This window comes from Cyclopterus lumpus, chromosome 21 (assembly GCF_009769545.1).
Source record: "Cyclopterus lumpus isolate fCycLum1 chromosome 21, fCycLum1.pri, whole genome shotgun sequence".
Lineage (NCBI taxonomy): Eukaryota > Metazoa > Chordata > Actinopteri > Perciformes > Cyclopteridae > Cyclopterus > Cyclopterus lumpus.
In genome coordinates this window covers 13759039-13786153 of record NC_046986.1, presented here as the reverse complement: position 1 = coordinate 13786153, position 27115 = coordinate 13759039, and the positions used below count along the sequence as shown (strand labels likewise).

Here is a 27115-nt window from a genome sequence, read left to right as displayed (position 1 = left end):
TTATATTGATTTCATTTACATAAAATACACCTATCTGCAGGCATGAGTGTGCACTGGTATGCAGAAAGCACACACATGCAAGTCTGGCTCGTGTTCAACATCACCATCTGTCTTCATCATCACTTCCATCATCAAGACGCCATGAGCATTTCTATAATTATTTGTGTCATCACCATTATCACCACATTGATATTTTTATGGTTTTAATTTCCATTAATCAACAACTAGAGTGTGGAAAAGTCCTCAGTATTGCCAGATTTTGACAATGCAATAAAAGCATCATCAACCCAGAATCAGGTTTTCAATAAAGAAAATAAACCTATAGGAGTGAGAAGCATGTTGGAGTTAAACATTTAATTCAATACATTTACTGAACAATTAGAGACCACATATGTAAACTGTCTTGCTGACTGTACCTTAATTGATATTGATTATCTGCATCAAACAGGCAAAAACAATTGTCTGACATTATTTGATGTTCCGACCAAGTTTCCATTTGATAAATCCCAATTCATTTCTTGGGGATCTTTAGAGTATAGAGCGCCCTAAAATCCTCTTGGAGCTTTAAACATGGACTTCAATTGAGACATTGAATTTACACACACTTGAAAAAGACTTAAATTAAAATGAAATGTACTAATTAAAAAAGTATATTCTATTTGCAGCCGCAATCTCTCTGTCAGCCTTGTGTCAGCCTATACAATAGTTTGGTCAGACATAAAATGTCAATAATATCCTCTACAAGCTACAAAAGAACATCTCTGTATAATTGTGTAAATGCTTTTCAGCTGCTGCATCTTGTGCCCCACATCTAGAGTCTACACTGAGTATTGTACGTCAATGCAAGTGTGGACCTGAGGAGAAAGAAGGATGGGACCTGAAGGGAAAAAGAGATCTGGAAAAAAACTTTAAACTTTCAAATTGGACGGGCAATAATAGAAGCCACTTTGTTTGAAGTGGCAAGAGCACAGAAATACATGGCCTTATTTGAAACTATAACAAATTGGATTTAGCTGGAGTGGCTGGAATGAAAGCAGGAGTAGATGGAGGGGGAGAGAGGAGGAAGGGTAGATAGAGGTGGGCTTGAGTAGTGACAGTCTAAGAGGTGAGATTACATTGGTAAGGCTATAATCACACTGCCTCATTTGGCTCCCTCCCAGGAGAGAACATGTGGTTTCAGCACACACCTGCAGATTTACACACAAAACCACACGGACCTGTAACTCGAATGTAGATACACCTGTGAATGTGCGTGTGTGTGTACGTGTGTGTTTGTGTGTGTTTGTGTGTCTGTGATGGCGAGAGTGGACAGAAGTTGACAGAGGAAGAACTAAGAAAAGATCATACATATTGAGTTGGTAGAAAATAAGGAAAAAAAGTGACACCACCTAAATTAAACAATTAAATATTTTCTCTCACACACACACACACACACACACACACTAACAATCAATACAAGCAAAGGCCTTTTGTGTCTTGTTGAATATCTACTTTTTCTCACTGGATGTTTATGCCCTACATTACATATCCATAATCCCTTACACTCAAAGACACAAACATACCCCCTACTTGATACAATTATGATCTATTGACAAGATTTTTATTAATCATGGAATTACTTTCATGAATCCACAATTTCATTGCAATTTACTTTCCTGAATATGATTTGGAGTCAACAAGTCAATACAGTTTTGCTATTCATTAAGTGTCTTTACTGTAGATCTGAGAATAATAACAAAATAATATGCTAATCTGGTTTGATGTTTGAAAATATACAATAGGGTGCTGTGTAATTGGGATATTTCATTTATACGACTGAACGTGATTCACTCTCCCTACATTTAAATATGTCAATGCATACAAGAGTTAAGACATCTCAGGAAGCCACATCACAGTGACAGTTGTCCAGATTCTAAGTGTCTTAGTTCTAAGCGAAGGCAATGCCGGTTGCTGCGATGCTGCTTGCTGAAGAGGGTGCAGGATAGCAGGCAGCAGTGTGTACTGCCTTATATATGTGAGCACATATTCGGGTAGACACATCCTGATTGTGACAGGAGGATAGTATTACCCAAATAGTCCAGTAGAGTCCTTCTGTGCCTACAGACCTAGGGTTACCATATATAACCTTTGGTCATCCGTTCCTCAGTTAATGTAATGACATTGATAGATTCATAGATGAAATGAGGAAGCTCAATTAAAAAGGTAAGGATGTATTTGTCCTTCTTTGTTATATAATACTAACCAAACTATTCCACATAAAGCAATAATGTTAGTAATTAGAGACAGTTCCAGATCCCCACGTTTTAAACTAAAAGTGCCACCAATGGTTTGCGGGATGAGGGAACATGGCCCTCTCTCACAGATAGCACACAGTATGATCGACATTAACTGCAGTTTATGTTTGCTTGGAGGATTTTATCACTGGCCTCAAGCTCAATAAGCTCTTGTGTGCCAAATGTTAGCTCAGCTGTGAACCATTGTTGCCAACTTGAAAATATGTTAAACTGATACTAGATTCATGAACTTCTGGCAGCTTCATTTAAATGAATAAAAAATATATGTTCCAACAACGAGTGGGTGTTTGGTGATAAATGTACACTATGACTTGTGCACATTTTTGCTTATTAAATGCCTAACCGAAACAACCACAATCTAAATGTAGCAAATTCATGGTTTATGACCTCTACTGCTAAAGACTTCGGAGCAGCTGATTCCTAAACTCCTCACCTATTATTTAGGTTATGAGTGGGTGTCATAAGTGGTTGTCATTAAAAAATCGCCCCACTACTTTGTGAAAGTGAAACTTCCTTTTGTGGAATGAGAAAACACATCTTTACGTTTAGGCAACAATAACTACTTGGTAAGGTTTAGAAAAATATTATGTTTTTTGTTTGAATAAATACGCTTGTTAGTTAACCTACATAACTTGGCACTAGTGACGTACGGACGTTACGGAACAAAAGTACGTCACTGTAACAAGCTCCTGGCTGTCACATGCGGGTTTCTCCCCTCCAGCACCAAAGGATGAGCACACTCAGTGTACATTCTGTAATGTCCTTTATTATACTGCAGACTGTGCCTCTGCTCTCCTCTCTCGTGCCTCCATCCCTATCCACCTCAATAGGGAAGAGACACTAATCAATCACCTGATCCCCTGCAGCTGAGGCCAATTAGGCCTTTTCCCTGAGCCACTCCCCCACACCCCTCCGCAGCTGAGCCTAACCACGCCCCCAGCCACCACAGTCACCTTTTAGTTTCACACCGGACTTGATTCTCCCAGGTGAGAATCCTTTCGCCCAAGACCACCACCCCATGTGGACTTTGTTGCTCTTCATGTCATCAGACGTCCTCCTTTGCTCCTGTTATAATTATTACTGCCACTAGAGATTGACATTGTCTTGTATTCGTATCGGTGATCGACCATGTGTATCCATGATAACAGCCTTCTGTACCTACGAGAAGTCGTAGCTAACCAACATCTGAGAAGCTGATATCCATTCATTCGGCTGATGATATTCAAAGTGGGGGATCTTCTTAGAAAATAGCTGACGCCGATATTGTTGGCACTAACAATGGTGCTGGTTGTGCTGGTTGTACCTTTTATATTAAAAGTTCAGGGAGCATGTTGGTCAAAGAAACAGTAATGTAGACAAAGAGGATGATGATCAGCATCAACATTTTGATTTTTATTCTTCTCTGTGTGTTTTGTCCAGCTCTTGCAAGCATGTGTTGCTCAGTGTAATATACACAGAAAGGGTAGAATTGAAAAGGATAAAGGTCGGAATCTGAGTTCATTGCCAATAGTATCCAAATCATCAGTGTGTGTGTGTGTGTCAATTCAATTCAGTTTATTGTGTCCTGTTATGTCCTGGTATACACTGCCAGGTTTCTGACAGATTCTTATTTGTACATAAATCGCACTCGGTAATCTCCTCAATTTTCGAGACAATTAAGCAGAGGAGAGAGAATGGATGGCTTGGCAACCCGTGAATTTTAATTTGCCAGCACAATGAGATTGAGAGGGGGAGGTGATGGAAGTGTGCAGAGTGGGAAGTGGCTGCAGACGTGCGCAAGGAACAAACTTTTTTTCTTTTTCTACTCGGTTGCTTTCATTTACTGCCCTCCCATGTGGACATGAAGAGAACAACTCACTGCCAGACGTTTGTCATTGTAGGAAACCTCGATGTGACAGCCAAGGAGATGCCAGTTGTGGAAGTTGTATTTCCTGGTAAGCCTGGCACCAGAGAAAATCCATGGGCTTGAGACAGACTTTGTTATGATCGCAACTCCAGACACGGGCTGCTCTCCAATCAGTCGGGATCAGGCCCGTGCCCTAAACCCTGCACATGGAGATTTTACATATAAGCAAGCCGAGGAAAGAACCTCCATGCTAGCAGCAGAAATGTCAAAACTCTGAATCCCACAGAATTTCATGCAAATACAATTGTTACCAGTTGGTGTACTAACATAGGTCCAAGGCTCTTTTGTCACAAACAAATCATATTTTTCTTTTTTGTTACTTTTGCATGTAGCCATAAAAAAAAACTTCAAAAAATAATAATAATAATATACAAGACATAACATTTGGCACTACAAATAATGTATCTTTCTCATTCCCTTAAATAAAATGTATATATATTTTAGATTAAATTTGGATTATCTGTTCGTGAGGTGGTCCTAGGACTGTTTAGGCAGAATTGACTATGTAAATTCAACAACTCAGCACAATCTTTGCTATCCATGTTTCGGATAGCCTATTGTTGTTCTTTTGAATGTGAAGAGTACAAGCAGGGTTATTATTAGTGGTGAAGGAATTCGGACTTCAACAAAAAGAAGGGGAGATTAAAAGGGGCCCCAAGCAGTGTACAAGTCTGTATGCTAGATGCTTAACCACTCTCTCACCAATCAGGGAAATTATGACTGTCCCAGAAAATATATATGCACACACACACTCACACACAGAAGAAGCTGTCAACGCACACACACACACACACACACACACACACACACACAGGTTACTATAATCAAGTGATTCATCCTTATTCAATGTTATTCATGAGGAAACACTTCTAATGAGATTGACTACAGAGGCTCTATAAAGCTCTTGTGTGTTCTCTTTCTTTCGTTAGGTGATCCGCCTCCTGTGTTGGAAAGTCGGCCCCTTACGGTAGATTTGTGCTCATAGTGACACAAGAAGAAATTTACTCCTGGATCTCACAGCATGCCACCATACCATAACCAATTACTACTATTTGTCACCTTGACTTTTAACTTCTTCCTCACCATTAGCAAATCATATATGTCAAAAATTGCCATTTGTTCAGGTGTGGTGAAGTGTGTGGGTGTGGCATTATGTGATTGGTTTGACAGATATGTAATTTAATATGGCGACAGCACTATTTGATGTCATTCATATTTATTTTCATTATTTGTAATCCATGGTTAAAATGAAAACATAATGGGGCCTCTTAACTGTTTATTTAGCAGCTTACAAACATAACAGGTATTTGCAGGTACACATATTATAAAGCAATTCTAACAGCAAAACAAGTCACTGGATGCTGTGGTGGAGCTTGGCCTTTGTATGATGTGGCTCAAGCTCCTATGAGTTCCCCCTCAGAAGGCTGCTCTCCAAGCAATATGCAATACAATAAATTACCAAAAGCTACACCAAATCACAGTGAAATTGACTTTCATTTTTACTTTCAGTCAGTTGTTGTGAGATACAGTACATCTCGTTTCCAAGTGCTCGACAGCAGACTCTGGACAACATTTTATTACGATGAATGAGAGTAATTCGATTGTGTATACTGAAAGAGTGCATGACTCTGTGCTGATTATGTCTTTATAGTAAAGCCTCTTTCGCTCATTTTAATTGGGATGCTAGAAATTCTGGAGGACACAGAGTGTTTAGTGACTGCCTATTTTGTGTTATAATATTGTGAATAATAACATTGCAGTTGTATTCTAGGTTTGTGCCACCAGTGCAGCATCTGCTTGACATTGCACATGTTTAATGTATGCTTTGAATATAAAAAGATCACAGTGGGCATGGGAGAAGGTGAATCACTGTTGAAGGGATGAGGTGGAACAAATCGGACGAATGTGGAGGAGGAACTGAGGGGGGAAGGGAGTCGACGCTAACACAATACTGATGGAAGCAGTCGGCTTTCATTTCATTTTGAGCTTCCGTGTCAGAATTCATTTAGAAAATGACATTAGGGGGGCGCTTGAATATGATCAATTTGTCTGTCCTCAAACTGTGTTAGCAGTGTATGAGAGGAAACCTTGTCTTTATACATTTATTCTCTCTAAAGAATTCTGAATGCAGAATCCACTGCCGTACCTACAGCGAAGAGGAGGGTTTATCAGTGTGCAATCATCACTTTGAATTAATAACAACTTGGCAAAACTATTATTGTGCTGATTAAACAAAACACTTTACAAGAGTTTATTAAACAGTGCTGTGTTCTGTGTTCTTTGCATACATAGAAAATTGGTATACAAATATGATGGGTTCTGAAATGTGTGTAGAATTACGCACACACAGACACAGACACACGCAAACAGACACACAGCAACGCTGTATATGTAAGGACCCTCCCCTTAACCATCATAACTACATGCCAAACCCTTTACCCTAACCTGAGCTTAAATTCTAATCTGACTCTCAAACAGGTCTTTGAGAGAAGTGAGGACTGGCCAAAATGAAACTCAAATTGGTCCTCACAAAGATAGATATACAAGTGTACACACACACAAACACATACACACACACACACACACACACACACACACACACATCAACACAAAACTAACCAATCTTGATATTATTTAGTGAAAGATTGCAATTTTGTCCAATTCACAATGTGTGAATGCCAAATGCCACATTTTACTGGGAGAAATTATTCTGGGAGCAAACATTATACATTATTAGTATAAAACAGTCAATTCTCAGGCTATTATCTTGCATAAAATGTAGTTCAAATTTGTCTCATATCCCTCCAAACGAGGGCTCTTATGAGCTTTAAAGTATGAAGTTTAATTTATCAAAACCAGCGAAAAAAATCAATTGCTGAACTCTCTCAGATATAACCTCTACAACTAATACTGGTTTAATACTGTATATTTAGTGTTGTGCAGTATTTCATGATCTTTTTAAGCACCCAGGTTCAAATAAATGTTTCCTGTGAAATGACATGCTACTTCACACATATTGACACATAATGACTCTTTCAAGTGCATTTTCACACCCGGAAAACAAAATGAGAAGAAATGTCACACTTATAACCTTGTTCATTGTCATTTTATCTCAGCTCGCCAATGTCTTCCCTACTTCCCAGACCACAATCAACATACAGTGATCAGTGATTGACAGCTCACATGACCTCTTCCCAGTTAGATGCATAGTAACATCTTTGACTGCATACGAATACAAAAACAAGCAGTCAAAGACGTTACTATACAAGAGGCTATAGTTTTTTTAGTTTTCATTTTCTCTGACTTGTGGTTGAAAGATCCGTGTGTGAAAAGCATAGTGTGTGTGAAAATCTATTGCTCTTTGTTGGATTTCTTTGGACATCTTTAAAGTCAGTTCAGGCATCAGCTTTACTAGCAGAGCCTGCTCAGGGATAATTCAACAGCATAGAGGCTTGAAACAAGATTCTCTGGTTAAAACAAAAGATTAATAACTATGGCTCATAACTCTCCCATGCCCCTTCACCGGTGTTAGAAGTCGATTCACAGGATAGCTTAGTTTTAATTCAGTGTTGCAGAGGCCAGAGGCTGTTACCGGCGACCATCGCTTAGAGGTCACAGAAGACTGCTGCTACGATCCTGGAGTAATCATGAACAACAGCTACATGATTTGTGAAAAAACATCAAATGACCTGAGGTGCTTGAAGAGCTTATTTTATTTCATGACATTGATATTCTAGATTGGAGATGAGGAAATGATTCTGAGGGAGAAGGGGAGTTGTGTTTTTGCTGAAGGGCTGTCAAGTGGCCATCACTCTAAATGGGATTCAACCTCTTTCTCTTTCCTGTAACTGTCACTGTGGCAGCTGAGCAGGGAATGACCCCGCTGGGTCACAGCAGTTGATGTTTTAGTTAACAATTCTGCAGTCATAGAATTCATATTGTCCGCTTCCAGCGGAATAATCAAGTCAGAAAGTAATCTAAGTTCAGCTCATGAATGTGAATAGATGGTTCATGTGTTTACTTTTACTTGTGGAGGCAGGATGGGCAATGAGAAATTATAAAACATGAGGGACTGAGGGATCAACAAAAAACAAATCCCATCAACAATCCACAAAGAACCACAATAACCTCTCTTTCGAGTTCTAAAAAATATTATATCCAGACCTCTAACAATTACTTTGCGAATAAAATACATATTATCTCGAGCCTATTATCATTTATGGACGGATGCATTTTGATCTTTGGAAAAAGGGCATTTATTCTCTGTTGTATACATTAAGAATTTAATAAGTAGAAATAATGTAGCACATTCTTTTCACCTTGCCTCTCAGCGCCTCTGTCCGTACTTGATTGTTTTAATGAAATAAATAAACAAAAACAAAACCTGGCAATAAACGAGAGGAACACATCAATAGCCCTTTCATTTGAAAATAAGCTAAGAGTTAAGCTTATAGTTTTAAAGCCCTTCATCCAGCTTGCTCTTATGAATGAATGCATGAAGAGTATCCTTTGACCTCACCACCCACAGAAGGAGAGACAGGGTGAAATGCTCAGGCAGAGAGATAAATAAAGAACAAAGGTACAGCAATGCAAATAAAAGCAGATTCATCTACAGCTGCTTTAGGATAGAATGTTATGTAACATGTAGCTTTTACACTTTTTGAACACATTAAACACTTTACTTTCCTTTACTATCAGAGAGATGAAAGGAAACAATGCTCGAAAACTTTCTTTGTGCTTTAGGGATATTATTATATTGTTTTGGCTGACAATTAGAGGAACAGATTTATTACAGTTTTCATGTTTGGGTGAACAATTTGTATTGAGCAAAATTCGGATGAAACAAAAATGAGTTTTCCAGTGAAAGTTGGACTCAACAAAGAAACCTTAACGGCTGCACCTGTCTATATTTTGTAGTTTTACACTATGGAAGTGTGTAGTGGTGTCTGTGTGTAGAGGATGTATGGTGTATGAGACAGGGTCATACACATTGGCACAGGGCTGCCAGCATATTAATAACATCTATGGTCTGATGGGGTCGTGAGGGGTTTAGGTGAGGTTGGGGAAAGGCTGAGTAGCACATTTAAGACCAAAACATGAAGGGACACCGAGCAACAAAAGAGCAGGTTTACATATGGTGAGGGCAAAGAATAACAAACACTCAGCAGAAACATCCATCTTTCGCATTGTTAACTGAATCAACTCAAATTGTTCTTCTTTTGCTGTCTCTGCATTGCATTGAAGTCCCCGCATCAAAAACAGCGAGGGTAATTTTCTCTTTCATATCACAAAGAGATGCAGGATGTGGAGCAGCGGGTTCAAAGGTCATGCACAGCGACAAACAGACGAGCAGTGTCATCCAGCAACCTTAAAGAAATCCTCTCAATTACATGTTGGGGGCTTGTTTTCATGGCAATGCTAACCAAATATCATGCATAACACATCGCTATACTATGTGCACTTTTACCATGTGCACTTTTACCATGTGCTTTAATTAAATACAACTCCCACACTCTCCAGGTTGACAAAACACTATCATGTGGTCAACATGATGAACTAAGAGATATAGGTTACAAAGCATCTGCTTGAAGGTATCATTGGCCTGAATTTTCCACTGGTGTGATTTCAATTTACGGCTTGATTTTTGCTCTCTATTATAATGATAAACCACTACATGGCGTGGACTTATTTGAGCAGTAAGGTTTGGAGGGTTAACTCAATAAATTGTACAACATCCTTTATTTCGCTTTTGGTGTATCTCCTTTTCTTGCTCTCAAACGTATTCCAATACTGCAATATGTCCACAGGATGGCTATTCGTTCTCCAGTCATGCCATCTGTCTGTGTGCTTGTTTCTCTCTGTCTCATAGATATAAGTTATGGGCCACATTGCAAAGTGTCGCACACTTGGTCATCGCTGACCCACTTAGAATCTGACTATGAGACTGCCAATTCCTGAGGGAAACACACTAACATGGGTGAATGCGAGTTAACAATACAAACACATCAAATTATTGTTGCTAAGTGAAGGATGGCTGATAGTACTGTAATGTAGGGACAAAACACACAGAGAGAGAGAGAGAGAGAGAGAGAACTAAAGCGAGGAACACATAAAGGTGTTAGTCAGTGTGTATGTGTGACCCAGACTTGGCGATTCAGCCTCGTTTCCTATCAGTTTCCCACTACAGAGGCACAGGCCCCCACAGGCACCTTTGGGTTCAGGTGGCAGATTCATAACACATGCCAACAACATGACCTTGTCCTGGAAGGGCCCATTCAAGCCCAGTGATGGGGGAATCAGGGGCCAATGGGGTGAGTAGGAGTGGAGGCAGAATGAGACACCAGATGGATATGTTAATGTACTTGGCATTGGTGTAATTTGCTGAAATCCCTCTCCGTCTTGCTCTTTCTCTTGTTCAGTCTGTCTCTCTTGCTGTTATTGCCAATGAGTACACACAGCAGAAAAACATCATACTTAAAGTGCCGTGGTGGAATATACTGGTCAGCCTCCATCCGCAGCCAAAGAGCTACAGCTACATGGTCCGATTATCGGCATACACCCAGTTCGTCTATATCTTTTTCAATTACAGTAGCCTGTAATTTGCAAATAGAAATGTCTTTCCTCTAATGTGCATCTTAATAATACAGGCATCAAATAAAATGTATTAAACTGATTTCTTTCGTATTTTTGAAAGGTGTTCAAATCGCTCGATGAAATGAGTTTGTTAATTAATGTGTTGAAACGCTAATATACAATGTTTGCACACTAATGGGCATGTGTAACCATTTGTGTGTATGCAATAGGAAAATAATTTAAATAAGTGAGCAAAGTGTATCTTATTTGCATGTAATAAGCCATGCGTTTATTAGATTGATGTTGCACAATTTGGTCATATGCTTGTGTGTGCGTGTATTGTTGTGTGCTTCACACTTGCAATGAGACCAGAGGTGCTAACAGATACAAACATAACTGTTTCATTTAGATATTTTTAAAGTGCCGCCCAAAACCCCCCACTCCCCACTATAACTGATGTAATACTGTTCCCATCCCTCGCACAAAAATAAAAATAATATACTCAAAATTAATCAGGGATTGCTCCTCAACCATAAGTATTATTTGCATATATTTGGTCTCCTTTGAAAGGTAAGCTAAGAAATATGAAACCCTTGTCTGTAAACCTTCCAATTTATGTCCAGGACTTTGCATGTAGTTGACATAATCAGGTAAAGGATTGATTGGACATCGTCATATGGAAGTTTTTTTTGTTCGTTAAAATACTTTGTAATAAGACATAGTTTGCCCGACATACAATTGGTGTACGGATCGTATAAGAATGAATTTTAATGAAAATCTGAACTTTGTACATAAAATATGATGCACTTATTGATGCAGAATTAAAGTACAAAGCCGACACACAACTTAAACAAACATACCCTGCCACTGAAGTCATGTTAATGAGACAGTAATAGATACAAATAGACTTCATACCTTTTCAAGTCAATAGCTCAATAGACAAAAACACATTCCTCTATAGTGGAGCAGAAAAGTAGAATAACCTGACCACAATTAGGAAACTGTGTATTTCACAATGTGGCAATAACTTGTTGCAAAGTAATTTATAGCATATTCAATTTAATTTAACATGGTTTTTCATTAACAACTTTCAATGATCAAGACAATAAGAGCATGTTGACGCAGCTACCTGCTATTTATATGTTGATTGTACTTTCTGCCCTTGTTGTGTGTGTGTGTTTTGTATCTTGTAGTTTGTTAGTGTTGAACTAGAATACCTGAACGGAAATAAGCCTTCAGGCTGTATTGTGTTTTTCTCCACTGCGATTATTTTTCATGTTTACTTTTTAAACAATCAAATAAGTTAAATCGATCACACACGCACACACACACACACACACACACACACACACACACACACACACACACACACACACACACACACACACACACACACACACACACACACACGTACACACATTAGCCAGAGTGAGCATAAACACAAATAATGGAATCAATTGAACCAACCTTTCAAGGAGAGAAGCTGTTTTGTATGCAATCAGCTGTGGTATTGCCCAACAGGAAATGTGTTTTGAGATGTCCTATCTTTTCTTTCCTGCCATGTGGACTGGGACCATCATGATAATCTTTATTTAATGGCTTGCTGGTTAGTCGTTTGTTGGTTGTTTAGTTGTCAGTGGGATCGCAGGTATAATCTGTGTTTGTGTATGTCATAGTTATCTAGCAACACTAGTGCTCGGTGGGAGCTGTACTTAAAATCCACCCTGACAAGGTAACAATAGGGTGGGAAAGAGGAGGGAAAGTTTCCATGAAAAAAAGTTTTGAGTTTTGGGTTGAAAATGTTCACGTTTATGTTGAGATCTGAATTAAAATAAGATGTCACTGAGAGTGTTGTGTTAGCTGAGTTACATCCTGCTTACAAACATAAGATTATTCATTGTTCGTTATGCCAGATCACTGTTATGTAAATGTACTAAAGTATAGTGTTCACAAAGCACAGTTTCACATTTAGTTCAACCAAATGGAATCGTGTGAGATGGGAGAAGTTGTTGACCCTTTCCCTTATGAAACTATTTCAAAGCTTATTGCATAATCTCCTAAAATGCATGGTTGTCAATCAAACCCCAAGAACATTTGTCTTGATTCAGGAAAACTTGGCATTTCTGTAGATAAATGTTGTTCTGCCAGCGGCAGCGTAATGTGACGTTCTTTCTGTCCTTAATCACATTCCTACAGCTTGAGTGTCTGGCATGCGACAAACAACGTTATGAGTCAGTCGCTGACTAAGGTGGATGACTGTGAGAGACAGAAGCTATTTAAAGAATACATTTATTCAAATTCCTTCACATTTCAGAGAAGGGACTTCCTATCTCGTCAGCCATCCGCCTGATTGGTCCGAGAGTGGCCAGCCCGGTTTGTTGGTGCTCTCCAGTCAGGAAGTGTGTGGACTTTGCCTCAGGTTGTTTGGGTGAGTGTGTTGAAACACACTGCTGAGACACCTCTCGAGTAAATATCAATTGTGTTCGATTTGATTTGCAATCTTGCCCACAAGAAGGGCCTCAAAGTGTGTACACTTCTTTATTTTTTTAAAAAAGGACACTGCCTGGTAGCTGTTTAGCCTGGTCTCTTACAAAATCACATTTGCATACAAGGTAAATAAACTGTTACTTTTCAAAGGAAATTTTTTTTTAACCCTTTTATGTTTTTGACGTATCACGTATCAAAGTTCAACCTTCTAGTAGTATGGATAGATTGAACAAATACAGGACTTTCACCCAGGAGATTGTGTCCTGGGTGGCCAATTAATGACATTGATTTAAGTATCAAGACAAAAAATTTCCCTCGAAACGTAATTAAGAATACAGTTTAGGCATATACAAATGTCATTTTGAAGGATACAGGATTGAGTTATTATGTACATGCTTAATACTAGCAATTAACTGTAATATTTCAGGTTCAGAGTGAAACAGGTTATTGCCTTTTTAGGCGGACAGAAATCTGAGTGAAGAAAAGTCTTTCATGTAAATATGCGGTGTACCGTAATGTGAGCACTACCAAACTCATGTTTTGGAATAGAAAAGCATACATTATTGATTTTCTGAAAATAACAAATCTGTTCGCAGATTGTTGTTTAGCTGGGGTACTATCATGTGTGTTGGTACAGATTGTACAACAATCTGCCTGTATGTTTGTATGAAAACATAAAAGGATGCTTTTTGAACGAAGACTGAGGCAATCTTCCTTGCAGTAAAATTATTTTTCTTCAGGCCTTTTTGTTAAACTCTTGAACACAAAAGCGAGGCCTGGCTTTCTTTCATTTTGTTTTTAATGGATTTGTAGCAACAATGTATTTTCTTTTTCAATTACCATAACTTAAATTGAAAGCAAGGTTTTACAGTACCGGTACTTAATTAAATCTGTTCTTAATGTTTTATGGCTTTGCCAATAGATCAGACCTGCGTAGTGGACTGGCCTGTTCGCCTGGTCAGCACTGAGACGGCTGCTGTCAGAAGACAAAAAAGCATGCAACAAGGCTTGCATCTTCTCACCAATCGATAAATGGGATAATTGCCACTCAGACCATTATACTATACTCTTTCGGGTCTGGAGTAATGAACTGTAATAGAGAAATGATAATAATGATGATAATCATAATTAGTGTGATAATAGCAGGGCAATCACAGGGTGCTGTAATGGAAGACATTAGCTGTGATCTATGATTGATCTGTTGCGAGGCTGGCAGCTCGGCAATGGAGTAGGAGTTCCACGAAGTGATGCACTGTGTGTGTATCCAAGTGTGTTTGTTCATGTCATTTTAAGATAATAAAAATATACAAATATACCCAAATAGTGTTGTTGTTAGACAGCATACCTTCCAGATATCTGGTGTTCATAAACAGCCCAGGCTCTGTAAATGGTAAATAAAGAAAAGTGTCTCAGACCGATCCACGCAGCGACAGGTGGCGTCAGTTGGTGTGTGCTCATGTGCAGGACAGGTGAACAGTAGTGAGAGTAACGTTAACTAACGTTTTGAAAATCCACAGCACATTAGCCCGAGAAACAACAAAATATGGAAACATTCAGAAGAATACAAATTATTCAAGCTAGGGCTAGGAGCTGTGCCAACATCAGCAAGGCTGATATGTGGTGGAGAGACCATACAAGTTGAAATGCAAATGATGAAAATGTAATAGCTTATCAAGTGTCAGTAGTTTTCATATTGAGTTTTTCCTTCCGTTGGAAGTTCAAAATAGACGAAAATCTCAGAAAAAAATATCTAAAAACCTAGACCAATTAAACCCAAACCATCTGCATGGCTAAGTACCAAATATTTACAGGGCACTTTTTTCCAAAGACCTTCACAATTTGCTTAGAATTAAAGTGCTCAATTCAAAATTCAGAGCAGATCTAGGGCCTCCATACAGCTCCTGAACATGGAGACAGCTGAGCCGGCGCACTAACAGCGCGAACAACAGCGCGAACAACAGCAGGGTGAGGGTGGGCGCTATGCTTCCATGATGACACCGTTGGGAGAGACACCCTCAACACCTGTAAGCCATATTAGTGCAGCATGAGAATGCTCGCTACACTTTCTCACAGGTACTAACATCTACTCAGAGGTACATGATGCCGGCCGGACTAATTTAAGAGAGGTCAGAGAAGCTGAGACTACAACACACACAGAGGGAGAGTGACTCCATTACTCCACGATATATGGTTACATTACAAATAGGGGTTTGCTTCTATGTTAATGCGTTGAAGCGTGTATATAAAACCTTTATCACTCACACGTAATGGTTAGTTGTCTGGCCATGAAGGCTGTTTGGGGTTCAGTATCTTTCCCAGGGACATGTGGCTGGGGTCGAACATTTTGAACGATTGGTTGACGACCCGCAATTCATCCTAAGCCACCACTGCAACACTAAATGCAAGTGAAAAAATATGTTTTTAGAATTAAGGCGGATTTACCAAAACATAGACTTTTTTTTTTTGTGACTCTTAATTCTGTGTGTTTGCTCCTAGTGCTGGTTTACAGATCGGATCTTGAATAAAATAATGCCTCAGCCTGCATGGTGAAAGGAAGATTCAAGAAATATAAATATAACTCCTCAAGTTCTTGAATGTATTTCCTTCCCATCACGTCTCTCTCTCCTCTCAGACAGTGTTTACTCCTTCTGAGTTAGCTTTGTCTCTTGTATTTTCGGTAATAACAGTATCTCTCATCAGTCCAAGAGGTGTGTGAGTACTCTATGTGCAAATGTAGGTTTGCAATTTGTGGTCTGCATTGAAAACTGTTGCGGACTCTTGTCTACGTGCACGCAGGTACTTTTCATTGTCTGTGTGTGTGTGCGTGTGTGTGTTTGCAGGTGAATGTGTGGTAAGCCTTGGAGAGTCCGCGACTTGGCAGCCGCTATTGTATGGCTTCCTCTTCGGAGCTCTGGGATATGATGCAGTGCATGTGTGTGGGGGCAAGAGTGTGAGTGTGTGAGGTCTTTACAGCCAACCCAGAATGCTGAAGGGAGCATGAGACGTGTCTGCATGTCGTCGACGGGTTTTAACAAAGGCCATATTGTAACGGAAGGATCCTGTCTCGGCCATGATAACAGCTGCAACAATGCCTAACTCTGTGCCCTGATCAAGACAAAATGAGTGGGAAAGGTTTTCTATAGTTTTGTTCCATTTGCCTCAATGTTCAGATGACAGTGATGACACTCCAAAACAACCTTGAGCTGTGACAATTCCACAGGGCGTCTTAGGTGAGCTTTCACAATATGCAGTTTTGGCTCTTCTGATGGGTTTGGATATGAATCTGCACAATCAGGTTCCACTGGCACATGGGTGCAGCTCTGGGTAAGGACAGGGAAAGTGAAATAATAAACAATTTGGTTTCATAAAATGGCACTATTCGAGGTTGGTCTAGCAAAGTCCCGTTGAGATACGATCTGTATTAGCATGAGAGTCGGTGAATAAGTTATGTTTTTCATCATGGTGCTACAGAATTAATATGTTGCCATTATAATGTGAATAAAACAACTGAACAAACAGATGCCAGTGACGTCATCATTATGAAAAGGCAGGGATGCATATATGATCAATACTGTATCTCAATGCTAGAAAAAAAACATTGCTTAACAATGGCTACTTCCATTCAAAGTTAAGGATAACGAACACACAGTCACAGACACACAGAATAATTTGTGTATCTTATATTTGACTCCCAAACTTTGGTTTGTATATGCTTCTTGGTTGCATCATTGTAAAAGAAAAGAAAAAAAAGCATAGAGAACGCACACACATTACGATGCCCTCTGAGTCCGACCCCAGATGGTGCATGTCCTTATGCATGACCGTATATCTTGACCTACGTGAGAGCAGCTACATCACAAATCCATTGAGAATTTTATTGCTAATTGCAGTGAACCAGAATATGGAGAGGTTGAGATCATTAAAAATTTTTACGGCATGTTGGTTGTACTTGACTTTGATTGCCTTTTCCCTCATAGTTACCCTCTCTTGTCTTGGTAAATGCATTATTAAAACACCCAAAGATTTCCCTGAAACATAATGGATGATTCGGAAAGTGCACTTAACACACCTGGGGCTTGATCTAGCACCTGCTGATATGTGTTCAGTCAAAAAAAGGTTATAGTAGACACACCATATTTCAAGTCAAGGTCATAGGTTCAAGAGTATTTCAATTACAAAAACAAGAGGCACTAAATTGCCTAATGGTCTTACACAGTAACCGTGACATAGTAAACAAATTGACGAACGTCTGGCAATCAATGAAGAAATTACGATATAATTCTTACAATGTTTTCACATAAACTTATGTCCATGATGATAGACTCCATATTTCAAAGGATTGAAGGGTTTAAAAAACGTAGATGCCTCAATAACGTGAAACATAACATTCATATAAACTTAATATAACTTTTACTTACTATATTAAATATAATCACCCAACAGTGGGAATGTATGGTTGTAGACTGGCAGGGAATACGGATTGTGTTTGGAAAATTGACCACATGATCAAAAAAGTGTTACTTTTATAAATTAAAACGAACAATGGGACTCTCAGCACTGTTGGGAATCCATCAGATAGTTGTGGGGCTTAATGACTATGGAGTGCTTTTTACCTGTAAAAAACATTCTTTGTGTACAATAACTCGTATGTGACCAATACATAAGTAGGTCCGTAAGTCACAGCCTCTAGGCTACTAAAGTGATGCCAAACACATACACACACACACACACACACACACACACACACACACACACACACACACACACACACACACACACACACACACACACACACACACACACACACACACACACACACACACACAGGGTTTGAGTCAGTTCCAGATAGGCTGGTGAGCAGGCATCTACAGTGGCAGGCGACTAATTGAAAGTGAAGTGGGTCCAAGCTGTCGCAGCATTGGCCTTCCGCCTGCATGGCTAAGAAATGGCGAGCCATCCACCAGCATTAACACCGGCAGCCCGAACAGACACACACACTACAACTCTGACTGTAAACTACCTAGATAGAGGTGCATATTTACATTACCGTAAATACAGTATGACAGCATACATGAATACATAAGCTGCCACCCAAATTTCCAACCATGCCCAGGGATTCAAACCCTTTCTTATGTAAATGCCTTTCATATATAATAATCAATGATGACACAATAGTGGGCTTGTCAATCTGCTGAGCAGTTTCAATAAAGATAATGTCTTGCAGTGCAATTAATTCACATGCCATTCCAAACACTTTTGATGATTATAAATCTGTAAAACTTGTATTGTTTTTAAAAAAACTAAATAGCAATAACTGGGTGAAAATGACCAAACTACATTCTTTGGACTTCAAATATAAAATTGAAATTTTCTAAAAACATTTGTTCAATTAATGACAACTGGCACCCCAGAGCATTAATAATAATACCATTAATATCATCCTCCATGGCCAAACCCACAAATAGCTACAAAACATCTTAAAAGAAGAAAAAAAAATGTTTTTAAAAAGCTCAAAATGGTATGTGAAAAACATTAGCTGAAATTGAGCAACTTGTATTGCTCGAATTAGTATTGAATCAAGCAAGTTAAGGAACAACTAATGATAGCTGAGGGGTCAAAGAGTTGAAGGCCATGGTGTGAGTTGAACTTTGAGGTGGCACTGTATGTATTGCTGTACCCCAAATGTTTGCCTTTTTATACCGATGAACTGAAATGTAAAAACATAACCATATGCTTTTATGGCCTTCAATAGCTGCTCCATTCAGCTTGATGCCGCATTTAAATGCAGACTTGATTTTAACCTCATCATTACAATGATACTTAATCAATAACAATTACAACAGTGCAAAGTAGTTCATTGTTTGTATAGTGTACAAACCTTTCTTCTATGCTTTGACAGTCTCTTGGCTGGAACCCACATTGAAAAAAGAAATGTAATTTAAATTGACTTGTTGGGAGAGAGCCCATGTTTACAACCTCTAGGCTACTAAAGTGATACCAAACACACACACACACACCTGTTATGTAGTTACTAATGATAGAAGGAACAATAGGGCAAGGGCTTGACACAAAGCAGTGGATAAAGATACATATCTCCAGCACGGTGTTTGAGTGCGACCGTGTGTTTTTGAGAAAAGTTTATGAGAAGTAAATAGTAAAAAAAAAAGGGAACAAATATTGATAATACCTGAGATGTCAAACATACGGCTGTGTGTCTGTGGTGGCTTTTGTTTGTTTGAGGGCATCACACAACGATACGTGTGTGCATAATCCAATGAAATTACGTGATACTTTTTTTTGTGTTTGCCAGATTTGGATATCTACCTGCCGTCATTTACATGTGTGCAAGTGTGTGTGTGTGTGTGCGTGCGTCTGTCAATCACTCATTCGTGGACACCTGTCTCCCTGAGCTGCGAGTCTCATTCATTGTGTGGGCTGCCCGCACTCATCCATTTCCCCCACTGGCCCACCTGGTCTCATCCACCTCGACTCAGCCAGACACAGTTAAAACTGCGTCACTGTTATATGTGTGTGAGTGAGCGAGAGTTACAGAGAGAGAATGCATTCCTCTTGGCTTGTTTGTGTGTGCTTTTGATTGACAGCATGGCAACTATGAGTCAGTGAAGGCTTAATATTCTTTGTGTATACTTTCCGTGACTATTTATCTGTCTGCTGCCTCGAGGTTTGTGCTTTTGCATACAGAGGCCATTCCGGGTGACAAAGGTTTGAGATATATAAGGTCTGGGTCATGGTGGCAGCAGTCTGAGCCAGGTAGCCCAGATGCCCTTTTCTCTACTGACTACTTCTTCAGCTCTTTCTAGGGAATTCCGAGTCGTTGCCAGGCCAGATGAGAGATGGCCAGTGGGGATCCTCTTCAGATAGCTTAACTTGTTTTCAATTGTTTTGCCACAAAGCAGCAGCAGTTCTAAGCCACACACCCTCACAGTTTATAAGGCAGCGCACATCACTGCTCGACATTGTTTTATGTCTCGCGAACAGTGAATTTCCAGTGACTGCCGAGCACCATGGATGGAGTTGCTGCTTAAAGAACCGCGTCAGTTCCCGGCCTCATTGCCAGGACAGATTACGGTGCCTGCTTTGAATGCCTTGGAAAGGGGACCACGAAGAGTGCCGTGTTCAGGAGCCACCGAGCATGGCCAGCAGCGGTGGGATAATATCAGACTCTTTGATGTGAGAGCAAACCTGGAGTTTGAGATTGATGGCGTCAAAGTCCCTGTCGCAGCCACATACATTCCTCCGCTGCCTCCGGTCATCCACGCTGAGACACCGGCCTCGTCTGCTGATGATAATGAAGACCGTATCTCATCGTTGTCCTGTACATCAACCTCCTAGGAAGCCCTCGGGGGAAATTGCGTCGCAATAACCTCCCGCTTGTGAGGACCAATGCAGCGAGGCCCGGCATGTAAACTTGTCCACATGACAGATCATTGGCATGTGGGTCCTTCACACAAATTAAATTCTTGAGCTGGAGGACCTCAACAACAAGAGAGAGAGAGAGTCAAGGACGGTGTATCGGCGTTGCTCCACTGGCTATGTTAATATGTAAATAGGGACTGGTCCAACATACTAACGCACATGTGCCAGCATCACCCAGATGCGATGATCACCAGACAAGGAGATATCTTGGACCCAACTCTCAACTCAACTTATCCTCGCTGCTTTTATAGCAGTTTAAATGGGATAAAACAATTACAGGAGCAATTGGCATTTACATTGGCATGAGCAGAGGTATCATTATTCAATGCATTGTGGTATTTAAAATGTCCTACCATATAGATGTTTTTAAGGTTTTTTAAAATACTGTGACCTGATTTTGCCTTTCGGGAAAGTGTTTGACCACTTTTTGAAATGTTCCTTAATTATATAATAATGGTGATCGTGTCTGCACTTCTGGCGTGTCAGTAGAGATTGTCAGTGTGCAGTAAAATCGACAAATTCTACCTAATCAACCCTCCACTTTGATGAGAATTGCAACTGGTGACAACGTGCATTAAGCAGCTCTCTCAATTCAAACAGGCCTTTCAGGCCCGGGGGAAGGGAAGCATTCTAGCTGCTAACATTGGATCATACACTTATTTATGCAGTCATGAAAGAGCACCACAAAAAAAAAGATTCAGAATTAATTAGCTTGGAAATGAAAGCGAGGGACAGCGAGAGATAGAGCAAGTGGCTAGGCGGACACTTGTTGACATTTCTAATGGTTGGTAGCATCAAAGGCTCGACGCCTGTGATCTGCCCCTCGCTCCATGTGTTAACATGCAGTCGAGGAGCAGGCGTGCTCTCTGCCAGTGCTGGTTGGGATCAAACATCGGAATGCAGTTCAAGTGTTTTCTACAGGAGACGAGTGTGGGAGAAGAGAGTGGAAGGAGAGTTTGTTAACACGTACAAGTTGGTTGGTTGTACTCACAGCAACATGGTGAGATGGATATTTGTTTAAAAAAAAACGACATGGTTTATCGCTAGGAAAAACGTGATAGTTTCACATATTTTCTGCCTATCACTTTAAACTTAAATCATTTAAACAACAAATGACATCATGCTTTTAATTGATGAGATAAAAAAAGATTATCTTTTATGCCGGAGTGAAGGCATTCCTTGTTGTTGCAAAAAGGGAAATGTGTCCTAAATCACCATTCATTGATTGGCAGAAAAAACCTTGGAGTAATTTTAATTTATTAAGATAATCACATTAATTCAAGGGCAGACCTTAGTTGCCCTGAGCTAAATGGTGCCCTCGAAAAAAATGGTGTCCTGGTGGAATTGTTATTCTGGAAAGTTGTACATGTTGAATATTTTACTCTTGGCCTGACAAGTCAGCAAAAAGCTAACAATGTCCCATTTAGGTAGAAAACATAGCAAATGTATTCCTTGAATTTATCCAAACAAGACTTGACAACTAAACATAGTGGGCTTGCCTTACAGTACAATGTAAATATATGTTCATCATATTCAGCATTAATATGAAGCTATGGCAGAGGTTGTTCATAAAAAAAGGAGTTTAGAACGTGGAAAGAAATGCAATTATTGGCCAGTGGGTGGCTTATCACAGCGGTCCAAAAATCAAGTCAAAGTCAACCCTGACTTATAACTTATTACCTGAGTTATAGCATCATATTTGTACCAGCAAAAGATTGGAATGGAAAGCTTTCTTACATAAATGTAAAAAAAGACAAAATAAATAAAACAAAATAAGAGAATCACATGCAAAAATATATACAAACAGAGAGACAGGGGAAGGGGAGTAGACAGAGTAGAAAGGACATAGGAGAGAACTGAGTTTTCATTAGAACCCTGGGGATGTGTATGATGAGCATGTTTGCCTAGTCTGGTTTACACAGAGAAATTACACATACACACACACACACGCACACGCGCACGCACACACACACAAATCCAAAGCAGTAATGTTGCTGGTAAATAAAACAAACATTTTTCACTGTAAAGCGTGATTCGATAAGGTCATGCTGCCATGTTACTGAGGCTGTTTAAACAGTAGTGTTATATTGATATGGTTATGATGCATCATCCCCCGAAACAAGTCTCACAGGTAGTAGGACACCAAGTTCTCCTTCAAAGGCAGAATACGTGAGGTTTGCATTAAATATTTAGCAAAAATATGAATTGCGATGGCAACCATCACTTTTTATGTACAACTTGTGTGAATGCGGCAAATGATATGACTTCCCTTCTACTGTATCTTTTGGTCGTCTCTGAGTATAACTGCAATAACTGTATTATCGCCAGTGTTGTCACATTAACAGTGTTAAACTGCAGATGAAAGTGACTCTGAGACATAATACTCCATTCTGTTAAACTGTGTCTTATTTCAACCGGCATTCTTTTTAGGAACAGATAATCTGCTTTTAGTCGAGAGTAGACTACAAAACAGACACGTCAGATACATTTAAATTAGGTGACAGACACTTTTACTGTACTTGTATAGTTACACTGTGTGACACCATCATACCAGTATATAGTACTTGTTAAAAGATGATATGTGGAACTCATGTGTTTCGCACGTGTATAAATAACTAACTCTGATTTATTTAAGCTTCACCCTGCACACAGCATTGCCTCAGGATAAAAAGTGTTATGGCTCATAAATGGGATAATCCATTTTAGCAGCAATAGAAGGGGGTGCTAACGTATTGCAAATTTAAGTAAGTAAAGTCAAATATTTATCATTTTACATCAAGAATTAAAGTGGTATCACAACACCAACTGAAAGAAAATGTACCATTCTTTCAAATGGATTTCCCTTCCTCTAAAATAGTTGACCCATTTGTGTCAGGATACTTGAGGAGTTGTCTAGATCTGTTTGATGTTTTTCGCACTTCCCACCGTCTTGCAGTGGAGTCGTATTTTGATGTATCACTTTTCGTATTGTAGGAGTGGTTCCAAAGTCAAACATCTGACATTGTAGCAACACTACTCTCCATATATGAACAAGAGGACCACAGAGTGGGTGAACTAGGAGGAGATTTAAAAAGCAATCAGACATAATGAGGAGAAAGTGATGCAGAAAAATAAAATAAAAATTAGACCCAGGGAACAGAAAAAGAATAACACTCTGGCATCAGAGCCCTGCATGCGTAGTAGCTCTAATGAATCTGCTCATTAGTACGACTCTCATGGCAGATCACCCCATTAATAATCTATGGCGGTGATGGCGGCCATGACAGAGTGGGAGGGCCACAGGGATGTTGGCTCAGATAGTGGAGCCCTGTCACTTGCAAGCCTTGAGAGCCCCATAGGACCCTGTATACATTCATAATGAATATAATGACATAATATGCAGGGAAAATGTTTTACTCAAGTCTGGGATACGTTATTATGACAACTACATGTGGAAATGTTGATGGTGGTCCTAATTCACCTTGTTGCCATTATTCAGATGAATGCATTGTGTAAGACACTTGTCTGTGTGAGCATGTGAACACCTTGAACCTGGCCCCTGGCGACTATTTGAGTCCTGAGGAGCTGCAGACAATTATTGAACACACTAAACAATACACAATTGAGACACCGAATAACAATGGTAAATAATACAACCTCATATCTACCCTTTATGAATGATACATCCAAACATGTGGACAACTGTTCACAGCGGTCATATATTTATTCATGTGTATATAGATGATCTGCATCCTTTTTCCATAAAGTAATTAGTTTGATTAATTCCATATAGCAGGAACATGTTAATGTTACACAGCATGGGAATGTTGTCCGCACAGCAGAAATGAATGCATGATCACCTTAGGTATATAAACAAAAAAACAAACACTTTATGTGGTGTGATCATAACTGTGAGCCAAAGTTTAATTGATGCTTTAATATTTTCACATGGAAGCTCACTTCCTGCCTCGGATACATACAAAAATGGCGACATAAATATTGGTCTCAGATATTAAATCTGGGACTAGAGCGACTGCTTAGTCATTTTCATTCTGCTTCTTTTGGCTTTTTAACCAATTACTTTGCTCTCTGTGTATGAGATTTTCATCAGCCATCTGTCAAATGCAGCATGTTTGGAGACATAATTACATCAAATGATGTGTATATATATATATAAAATGCTCAGGTGTTGTTAGGGTTGTAATACCAAGTCAGATGATGAATCAACACTGTGGTAATTGTTGTGTTAGACAGAGTCAGACAAATGGAGCTGTCCACTATTAATATTGACAAATATATAAGAACAAATTAAAATGCACTCCACAAACACCACCACAATCAAGCTAGGCTTTGAATTATTTACTTCAGTTCTCCAAAGAGGCAGGCAAGGGACACCACTATCTACTGTTGAATCCTCTACACACACCAGCACACACTCACAGACACTTTATCAAATATCAGCAGATCTATCTATATCTGCTTTTCACTCTGGAAGTAAAGGAGTGAATCACTTGGCCTCTTCTAGCTGAGACACACAACAGGGCATACGGAAAGATTTAAAAAAGAATGAGGGATAATCCTGAATGCAGTATGCAGGATACACAATCTGCAGTAAAGATCTACTAAGGCATGAGTGTCAAACTCGAGGCCCGCCACGTCATTGGGTCTATGCTGCGTTACAGTGTACAGTGACCATAGACTACATCTCCCACGATGCATGTTGACCCGGGAATGCACAGCATCCTATCCCGAGAAAGCTTCAAGGGCCAATCCCGTTCAATGGCCAACACTCCAAATCATCATGTATGACTCATGGAAATATTTGGTGCAGTCAAGGAAGCAAAAAAGCAGCAATCAGTGAAGACAATCCACTGATAAAAAAAACGTTCAGGTAACAAAATCAATCAATATTCATTACTTATCAATACAATACAAAATCAATACTTCAAACACGCCTTTACTGATCTGACAATCCACCCGCCTGCCAAATAACTAACCAAGCAACTAGCCAAATACCAAAGCAATCAACCGCACGAGTAAAACAACTATCAAGAAACTTACCTTGGCAATCTGGACACACCAATTGAGCAACAGCTGGGATCCGATGTTGTCCTTGTGCTCGAGGACATAGTCGAGCAGGCACCCATGAGGCATCAGTTGTGTGACCAGCTGGATGGGGGGACTCAGGCAGACACCCAGCAGGCGGACCAGGTGGGGGTGCTCCATGCTAGCCATGATCAGGGCCTCCTGAATGAGACAGATACACACTCAGGCATGTGGGGGAAAGGGTGGGCGTTGACATCTGAAATGAGTGTTGTTAATTCCAGGAAACAGAAAACTGTTTTAGCAAAACACAAACAGAAAATACATTACTGTAATTTTGTTATTCTGATCTTAGATACTTTTGATCGTGTTCCAAAACCCAGGCATCACTGTGCTCGCCCTTATTTGGATAAAGCTGAACATGGACTTTCTTGATGACTTTGTGACTAACTAGATTGTGTTTCTATTTGCATATTCAGAACAAGAAAACATATCTATGTAAAGAGAAGTACCATATTAATAGTGTGTTATATTGTGCCCAAACAGGTATTCTTTCAGTTAGTGTCAGAAGACAAATGCAAGGGCTACAGTTCAAAGACTTAAGTTTATTGTGTTTACAAGAGACTGAACCGTCAAAGACCATATGATCCGTTATTCTGTTTAAGACTGAAGTTCCCCTTGAAGCAAGCAGAAACAGCAGCATTTTATTCATATCCTCAACATCAAAGTGACTCACTGCTTCACAAGACTGTCAGCATGCTTTGTAGTTGACTAAAAATGTAGCAACTACACCAAAGATTGCTGTAAATCAGTGTCACTGTCCTTTAACAGACAATTCGGTCTTTCCACTGGTTCGTATTGGTATTAGAGAATATGCTACTGTATAGTAAATATGTCCATATGAAGAAGCTGCTCGAGTACATTATTAATAGAGCTTTGAACTTGCCTGCAGTCTCAACATCTTTATGTGCGGCATTTTTAGAATAAGAAAAAATATCGTCATTAGTTGGCAAGAATATGATCGTAGTATCATACAAATGATACAAAAACACTACCACACACAATATAAAGACCATCTATTCTGTGTAACTATAATAATACATAATAATACATAACACAGTACGTGTCCACAGTGTACTGACAGAGAGATACAACCACAACACAGTCTAGGATTTACAGTTTATGGCTCATGTATCACAACACTTGTATAATCAGATCCTTGTTCATGTTCGGGCAGTATATTCGGTACAGTAAGGATGTTGGACAGGATCCCTTTCATGTAAATCTGGACAACTCTGGGTTTCCTCTGTCAATGTGATGTGGTTTACTCCGATGTCTTAACCTTTGAATGCATGGACATCTTTAAGGTAGTGCTGAGTGGAACCCATTTTATAGA

The 27115-nt window shown here is 39.5% G+C and overlaps 1 protein-coding gene across 1 annotated transcript in view; it reads right to left on the bottom strand.

Annotated features, from left to right (window-relative positions):
• Positions 1-27115, bottom strand: part of LOC117750877 (receptor tyrosine-protein kinase erbB-4-like) — a 268118-nt gene that overhangs the window by 14491 nt on the left and 226512 nt on the right. The window contains exon 20 of the mRNA XM_034562299.1: positions 25738-25923. Coding sequence (XP_034418190.1) covers positions 25738-25923 — 186 coding nt within the window. The remainder of the gene's footprint in view (positions 1-25737; positions 25924-27115) is intronic.